At 43.6% G+C, this 8,428-nt stretch overlaps 2 protein-coding genes across 2 annotated transcripts; one reads left to right on the top strand and one right to left on the bottom strand.

Annotated features, from left to right (window-relative positions):
* LOC121959382 (leucine-rich repeat extensin-like protein 5) lies at positions 1 to 2,207 on the top strand. The gene is made up of 5 exons (XM_042508670.1): positions 1 to 117; positions 207 to 268; positions 609 to 1,028; positions 1,466 to 2,008; positions 2,108 to 2,207. Exons 1-4 carry the CDS (start codon positions 86 to 88, stop codon positions 2,002 to 2,004), a joined length of 1,053 nt encoding a protein of 350 aa, XP_042364604.1. The 5' UTR covers positions 1 to 85; the 3' UTR covers positions 2,005 to 2,008; positions 2,108 to 2,207.
* A 1,721-nt stretch (positions 2,208 to 3,928) lies between these two features.
* Positions 3,929 to 5,293, bottom strand: LOC121959227 (D(5)-like dopamine receptor). Its single transcript, XM_042508451.1, has one exon. It carries the CDS (start codon positions 5,291 to 5,293, stop codon positions 3,929 to 3,931), a length of 1,365 nt encoding a protein of 454 aa, XP_042364385.1.
* Positions 5,294 to 8,428: the final 3,135 nt, after the last annotated feature.

The raw sequence follows: 8,428 nt of genomic DNA, 5'->3' as shown, positions 1-8,428 counted from the left end.
CAATGAGAGTGATGAGTGCAGAGAGCAGCTGGAGCTCCAATATAAGACCAGAGGAGACACGTTCAGCTCACAGGACGCTGAGGACATGTCAAACATGGTGGACGGACTGTCTCTACGGTGAGTGTCAAAGCTTCGTATAACAGACGACGATGTGGATCAGATTGTGAGATTTTGGGAGAGTAAGTGTCCTGCTGTCTCTGTCTCAGGGTGTCTTGGATCTGCGTGCTGCTGTTCAGCAGCGCTGCAAGTTTTCCTGCAACAAAAGGAGGTGAGTTTGTTTTTACCGTCTGACTCCGAGAAAAGTTTCTACATCTGCAGGATTTTTTTGCACATTTTTGGGTTATTGAGTTTCTTATTGAACTGCCATGTTTAAAGAAATGAAGGTCGTTTGCTTGAAGGGTTAATCGCACTCCTAACTTCACTCTCAAGTCAAAAGTCTGAACTGGATCCAGGACCTTGGGGAACTGGATCCAGGACCTTGGGGAACTGGATCCAGGACCTTGGGGAACTGGATCCAGGACCTTGGGGAACTGGATCCAGGACCTTGGGGAACTGGATCCAGGACCTTGGGGAACTGGAGCTGAACCAGTTTGACGTTTTGTGTCCAGACTACAGGTATCCCTACACCTGGCGCTCCGGCGGTGGATCTGCTCCTGGATCAGACCTGCAGTCTGAAGGCTCAGGTCTTCTGGTGAAGCTGCAGTATGAACCTGAAGCGGCCCCCAAGAAGTCCAGCTCTCCCACTGGAAACCAGACCCCGTCCAGTGCGGCCGCAGACTCGTCACCAAACCGGTTTACTGTGACTTTTGATTCCAGCGGTCCTGGATCTGCCTCCCAGTCTGCAGGGTACGTCAGTCCTCCTCTCCCCCCTCCACCTCCGGGCCCTGGGAAGAAGGCCCCCGGCTCCTCTGCGGGGCCCCAGTCTGCTGCTTGGAACACGTTTCCAGCCCTGGACTTTGGTGATGGACCAGTTCCCTACATCGGAGGACCTCCTCCTTCAGCCGGCAGTCTCTCTGCAGCAGACGATGGTAACCAGCAGCTGCGTTAGGTTCTAAAAACGTTCAGAGAATGATGCAATGTTTTCTTTTAGTTCCCAAAATGTTCTTAAAGTTAGAAAAACGTTCTCTTTTTGTTTGGAATAAACACGTTTTCATTAAAACTGTTGTGTAAGGCCTCTAACATGTTCTCAATGTTGCTTCGAAAACTTTGTTTTCATGTAACATTGTGGGAACATTTTATAAACTTCCTCTGATCTGTCACATCAACATCCTCAAACATTACATCTTAGTCACAGGAACATTATCTGAAATGATAAAAGCCCTAAAATGTTCTCTGAATGTTAGATTAAAATGTTTTAAAGAAAACATTACTGTAACGTTAGCCGACGTTGTGGGAACGTTCCCTGATACGTGCGAAGTCTCCAATGATGCTAAACTCTCGTGGATGAACTTTTCTTTGGTTTCAGGTCGTGATGATGGACCTGTTTTCTATGGTGGTGCTGGAGCTGCCTCCCAGTCTGCAGGGTACGTCAGTCCTCCTCGCCCCCCTCCACCGCCGGGCCCTGGGAAGAAGGCCCCCGGCTCCTCTGCGGGGCCCCAGTCTGCTGCTTGGGCCTCGGCCTCTGACGGCTCGTCTCCGTACGCTGCTGCTCCTTCAGCCGCCGACTCTGCTGATGAAGACTCTGTTCCTGGTCTTCCCTGGGCCTCGTTCCCTGAGCCGAGCAGCTGGATGCCGTCTCGTGATTTCCCGGACTTCAGCGTCTGGGACTCCAATGCCGAGATGCAGCGGAGCGACGCTGCGAGCAACACGTCCCCCGAGCTGCCGTCGTCCTACATCGTCCAGAGCAGAAATGGCTACCAGCGAATGCACGAGTTCCTCAGCCACACGAAGTACGACCCAGAGTATGCCGCTCCTCCTCCTCCTCAGGTCTTTGACTCCGAGCCTGTCGAGGCTCCATACTGGTCTCCACCAGAGACCGGGTCCAAAGGAGGACGCAAGGCCTAACATGGTAAAAACAACTCCATGTTTACTTTTTGTTTTAGTTTTTTGTTTTTTTTTTTTTTTTCTTTTGTCTTCATGACTAACTTCATATTTTCTTGTTTTGCAGGTTAATTTGACATCAGGCTCCAGCTTCCTGTTTCTGTTTGAAAAGTTTATTAAAGAACGTTCAGAAAAACAATTGCATATTAAAAAAAAAACAATTTTAACCACTTTGAGTCCTTTTTTTTTTTTTTTTTTTTTCTCTGGTCATTTCTTCTGGCATTGTTCACTGCCTTTCCATGTGTTTTTGTTTTTTTTGGTTTTTCTTTGTTTTTTTTGTTTTTTTTTTTTTTTTTTTTAAAAAGGTTTTATTTTTTTTTTTTTTTTTAAATAAAGGAAATCCAATTTTTGCAGGTTTAAATGCTGGTGGAAAGTGAAATGCAGCACAAGAAACTGATGCTGGTTCAGGTGGTGAAGGGTTAAGAGACCCAGATCGTACAGTGTTTTCATTAAATTCACACGTCTCCTTCAAACTTCATTTCTGATGCAAAAACAGTTGTCTTCTGTCTGCAGAGACGCTGAATGATAATTGGCTCTGACCTCCGTCCACAGGGGTCACACGGGCTCGTTTCAGTAAAACGCTACGTGAGTAAAGTTAACTTTATTTTACTTTCTCACCTGCCAACTTATATCCAGTGTAGATACTGAATAACATGCATATTCACTTTTTTGTCTCTAAAGAAAAAAATAAATACATTTAGAACAAATGAAATTTACCAATTGAAGAAAAAAAAATCTTAAACATTAAAAGATCACCAGCACTTTTCATAAGGAAAAAAATGCCCAAAATGTTATGAATTTCTTTATGACCACATGCTGGGTCTGGAAGGCAGGTTTTCTCTAAAAAGCAAAAACTTTCCCAAAAAAGTAAAATAAAACAACTTAAAAGTAGAAATTATTGTCGAAGAAAAATAAAATCTTAACAAAAAAATGACCAGTAAAAGTTATAGGAAAAACATATATACCTGACAGGACGGAGACATCGATCCCTCCGTCCTGAATGGACACAAACACTCAAACGTCTCGTCTCTTGTTCATCGTTTTATTTGGTTTCACTGAGGCTCAGCGGTCGAGCGCTCAGACACAAACAGCCCACAATTACCTCGAGGGCCCAACACTGAAATTAATGCTGTAATTGTTCTTAATGATCAGTTTAACATATCAAAGGTTCAGTGAGAGCCGCAGGACCGAAACTCTCGCTGCAAAATGTCACCGAATCCATTAAATCTAAAAAGTGGACTTCAGTGCTGCAGCGGCTCTCTGTGCTTTTACACTCTGAACAATAATGAGGATCAAGTCAGAAATCTTAATGTTTCATTTGTGGATTAAACCATCAGGGCTCAAAGTTCAAACTATCAAAGTTACTGTAAGAATGATTTTCCAACACGATGTAATCACTGTATGGCAAATATATGCAACATTTAAATATATAAATATATGCTGCTACATAAAATAATTTAAATTTGATGATGTATGGGATTTAAATTTTTTTTTTAAAAAAATGTCTATTTTGATTAAACAAAACTGAACAGAACAATAAGAACTATTTATAGTTTCAGACAGTGGTGTCATTTGTCAAAGGTTGAAGAAAAAAAATACCAAAAAATTTAAAGAAAAAATTTTAAAAGGAAAAAAAAAATCCAAGATTGTTTAATAAAACATGCTTTCCAAATTTCACTACTTTTAACAAAATACAGACTATTTTCTTACTCTAGTCAATATCAGCACAGATCACCACATCTACTGATATTTTTAACATCATTATTCAGAATTAAAGTTTTTTTTTTTTTTTTTTTTTTAAAAAACTTTTTTAAGGTAAATAAGGTGACATAAAAAGGTGCATAAAAAAGCATCAAAAGGATGATCCAGAGCTAAAGGCCCCAGTGTCTCACAGGTCCTGGATCTGACCCGGAATCACGTAGCAGTCTGTGGGTCCGGAGGAGCTGAAGGGCATCATGTCCAGAGAGATCTCCGCCTCGCACTCGTACTGCAGGATGGCGGGAAGCAGCAGGTTGCTGTGGTTTCGGGAATCATCCGAAATGACGGAAACTTTGTCGAAGTTCTGCTCCGGATCTCCTCCGGTGTGCGGCGGCAGGAGCCTCTGCGCCCCGGGGCCCGGCACGGCGCACGCCTCTTTCTGCATGGTGGTGTCGTGGTGGTAAGACACCAGCTCGTTGCTGAAGTCCACCGCCTCCACCGCGGAGGAGGAGCAGTACTTGTTGCAGCCCAGGATGGTGGAGAAAGCCTTCCGGAAGTCCGCGTTGAAGGCGTAGATGACCGGGTTCAGGGACGAGTTCGCCCAGCCGAACCAAACGAAGATGCTGAAGGTGGTGTCGCTGACGCACGGCGGCTCTCCCAGTTTGGCCAGCTCGCAGAAAGGCACCACGCAGTTCAGGACGAAAAACGGCAGCCAGCAGAACACGAAGACCCCCATGATGATGGACAGGGTCTTTAAAACTTTCGTTTCTCTCTTGAAAGACGTTTTCAGCGAGCTTTCGTCGTGCGTCGACGCGCGGTGGCGGTGGTTTTGCGCACGGGGTCCCGCCGCCCTCTCCAACGACGAAATCCGTCTGATTTGGGTTTGCGCGATGCGGAAAATGCGCGTGTACGTCCCCACCATGATCACCACGGGGATGTAGAAGCTAATGAGGGAGGAGGAGATGGCGTAAGTCCGGTTCAGGCTGGCGTTGCAATCGTCCGGGTTCTCCGCGCTGGAGTTGTCCGCGCGGTGCCAGTTGAGCTGCACGGGGATGAACGAGATGAGGATGGAGAGGGTCCACGCGACCCCGATCATCAGGAAGGCGAACCGGCGCGTCATTTTGCGCTCGTACCTGAACGGGCTGGAGATGGCCCAGTAGCGGTCCATGCTGATGATGCACAGGTTGAGGATGGACGCGGTGGAGCACATGATGTCGAAGGCGACCCAGGTGTCGCAGAAGCGGCCAAAGAGCCAGATCCCGGCGACCTCGGACACCGCCCTCCAGGGCATCACCAGCACCGCCACGAACAGGTCCGACACCGCCAGCGAGATGACGAACGAGTTGGTGACTTTGGAGCGCAGGTGGCGGAACTTGATGACCGCGGCGCACACCAGAGTGTTCCCGAGCAGCGTGGACACGATCAGGACGCACAGCACGCAGCCGGTCAGCGCGCGCAGGCTGATACCTCCACCCGGCCCGGTGCTGTCCGCGCCCGCGGTGACCACCTGGTGCCGGTCCGGCTGGATCTGGCTCTCATTGTAAAAACTCTCCATGGAGACCCAGACTCACGGTGCCATGTCAGCCGCTCCTCGTGAATCTCCCATCCTCTTTCCATCATCACCTGCCGCGCGCATAAACCCCCCAAAATTATCTGTTTCTCTCAGACCAAAAGAAAAAAACCTCCCCTGGAGTCCCAAAAAAGAACCGCGGTGACGCTCCGTTAGTCCGCCGCTGAGCGCGCGCACAGACTGAGGCTACGTATGGCGACCTTAAAGCATCTTTACCCGCTCACGTCCTTTACATTTCCGCTCTCACCATATCAGCATTCATTTCACAGCCCCCTTATCAGTTTTATTTTTTCTTTTTTATTGTGTCCCATCAGATCAACAGATTCACAACCTGAAGAAAACAACAAATATAACAATAATAATATGATATGATAATATAAAAATGTCAGAAAGGAATAAGTTAATAATAATAATAATAATAATAATGATCATGGATTTTATTTGTGATGCAATATAAAAACAACCAAAATAAATGCAGATTCAGAAGTCATTAAAATGCTACAGTGACATAATATGAGTGGATTAAAAAAAGAGAAAAACCTTTTATCCATAAGGGGCTTGTTCTTTATTAACGGGGGGGGGGGGTCGCTCGTCTCGGTGAAACTGTATGACCCTCCACCAACATTTTTGTTACCAAGAAGAAAAAAAAAGTCAAAAAAGATCTTTAAAGACATTTTTGCACCGTGTCTAATAGACTGCGTGTCTTTTTTGGTCTGTTTGTTTGTCCGTACACGGAGACAAAATCTTAGAGAACTTTACCTTTCTGGTGTAAGGGGGAAACGTGCTCCAAAGTCAGGTTTCTTTGAGGAGAAACTTCTTGTATTTGTTTATTTTCACAGTTTTATGTGCTCAAAGAGGGTTTTTTTTTTACTTGTTCCATGTGGTACATTATGATTTACTGTTATTAGAAAGCTTTAAAATCACAGCAGCAGGGTGTTGGTGAGCAGCAGCAGTGAGGGAAGGTACATTTTGCCCTCTAGTGGAAAAATACTCAAAACACACCAACTGCTGCACAATTCACACTGACTCTTTTCAGCGTTTGCATGTTCAGGTCCTGCCCATGTCTAAATTATGTTTTTTTTTTCTCTAGCTATGGTCCATTTTGGTCCGGTCATTTTTGTGAAATCTAACATATTTAGAGAAATGTATTGAAACAAAATTAGCAGTAATATAACTGTCATTTCCATTACCACGTCTCACCATGGATTACAGTAGTCTGTTGTGTAAATTAAATTTTTTACCATTAAGAAGAAGATATGATAGTTTACTAGTGTCCATTTTTTGCATTCGCCTAAATATGCACAAAATGCACTGTAGAGTGTTTTTTCTTATTATTTGTACATTCAAAGAAAATCTGAATGAATAAATAAAAATATTTTGCTTCTGTTACATAATTTAACATATAAGCTATAGTTATGATAATTATAGAAATATTTTTCTGGACATTTTTCCTTAGCTTTTTTTTTTTAATCTTCTATATCTAGAAATTTATCTGGAGAACATTTCTTGCCAAGGTGCTCATTTTCTGTTTCCCCAAAGTTTTCTTAAGAAATCAGAGTAATTCACTCAAGGTTTAAAAGTTCAGATACCAGAGAGAGGCATCTGAACGCAGCACAAAAAAGTGAAGTCAGTTTCAAAGGGTTAAAGACCAAAATTAAATGAGATACTTAATACAAACTATAATGTCACACAAGCATATTTAAACTGTGTGTCTTATATTTGAAGGCAGATACACTGAGAAATACGATTGAATTTTTATTTTATTTTATTTATTGATTTGATTGTATCGTGTGAGGGTACCCGAGCACCGGGAGAAAACCCTCACAAAAAAAATATTTTTGTAAATATTGTTAAATTAGGTTCAACTTAGAGTGTCCAATCGTGAATGTTTGTACCGGGCGAACCTGAGCACCAGGAGAAAACCCAATGATCGATGTAAAAAAACTGTTTTGGGGGTCAATTTCGAGTAAGCAATCAGCCTAAAGTGTATATCTTTGGATTGTGGGAGGAAACCTGATCACCAGGAGAAAACCCACGCACACACAGGGAGGATACACAAACTGTGTCGCCCTGAGGCTGCGGTGCTAATCACCGAGCCGCTGTGCCGCCCTAAATCTACCAGAGGGTGGAGGGGGGGGGGTTTACCTCCTGTGATGTCATTCACATACACAGCCAACATTCCTAAAACCGAACAAACCAGGAAGTACAGAAGGACCAATTTAAAAAGTTGTGTTATCAAATTTAAAATGGTCTACAGCACAGACACACAAAGATGGACAGCATGACAGCTCCCCTTTTCAGTCTCCATCGCCCCCTGGTGTCTGACTGCAGTACAGGTCTTAAAGCCCGCCCCGCCATGTTACTGAATGTTAGGGCAAAGTAAAAACTAGAAACTACACGCCAAATACATTTTTACCAAAGATGGTTTCTGTCATTGAAGATAGTTCTCATCGCCCTGATGTTTGTTCAACTGTTTGTTTTTATTGATAACTTTGGTTTTAATTAGTTATGAAATTTTAAGCTAAAAGAGGGACTTTTTCACCATGATTGACAGCTGTGACAACCAAGCCAATACACACACACACACACACACACACACACACACATATATATGAGAGAGAGAGAGATTTATAGATATGACATGTAACCCTTCAATACACACACACACACGTATATACGATTTATAGGGTTAACTAATCAATTTGATAGTATTTTTTTGTGTGAAAGGAATTAAAAACTCATCCCGTTGACACGCCTGTCTCAAATATTAGTATGTTGACTTCAATTATTTAAGCAAATGATAGCCCGGGCCATAATTGAAGTTTTATGGTAATATTTATAATTTCCTTGTAACAGTTAACAATTTTAAATTAATATCTATTACAGTGACCTGCAGTGGAGAATCCGCATACTTCTTTCTTTCATATGAAGTAATTATGTCATTAACAAAAAGGATGTTCATGGAAAAAAGTGTGGTGAGGAAAGGGTTATGTTTACAGTGGGCAGATGACGTCAGTGTCAGCTGTTCCTCGGGCAAGCGCTGTCCGCGTGCACGTGTGTGTTTGTGTGTGTGTGTGGATGATTCAGCAGCTCGTGCAGCAGCAGTCGGTCCACAGCAGC

The sequence above is a fragment of the Plectropomus leopardus genome, chromosome 19, assembly GCF_008729295.1.
Source record: "Plectropomus leopardus isolate mb chromosome 19, YSFRI_Pleo_2.0, whole genome shotgun sequence".
Taxonomy (NCBI): domain Eukaryota; kingdom Metazoa; phylum Chordata; class Actinopteri; order Perciformes; family Serranidae; genus Plectropomus; species Plectropomus leopardus.
This window is presented reverse-complemented; position numbering and strand designations above follow the sequence as displayed.

Excerpts from the sequence above, each read along its gene's own strand:
- LOC121959382 (XM_042508670.1), top strand. The coding sequence starts at position 86 with ATGTCAAACATGGTGGACGGACTGTCTCTACG. Across the intron at positions 118-206 it reads GTGGACGGACTGTCTCTACG|GGTGTCTTGGATCTGCGTGC; the intron begins GTGAGTGTCAAA and ends TCTCTGTCTCAG. Across the intron at positions 269-608 it reads TTTTCCTGCAACAAAAGGAG|ACTACAGGTATCCCTACACC; the intron begins GTGAGTTTGTTT and ends TTTTGTGTCCAG.
- LOC121959227 (XM_042508451.1), bottom strand. The coding sequence starts at position 5,293 with ATGGAGAGTTTTTACAATGAGAGCCAGATCCAGCCGGACCGGCACCAG.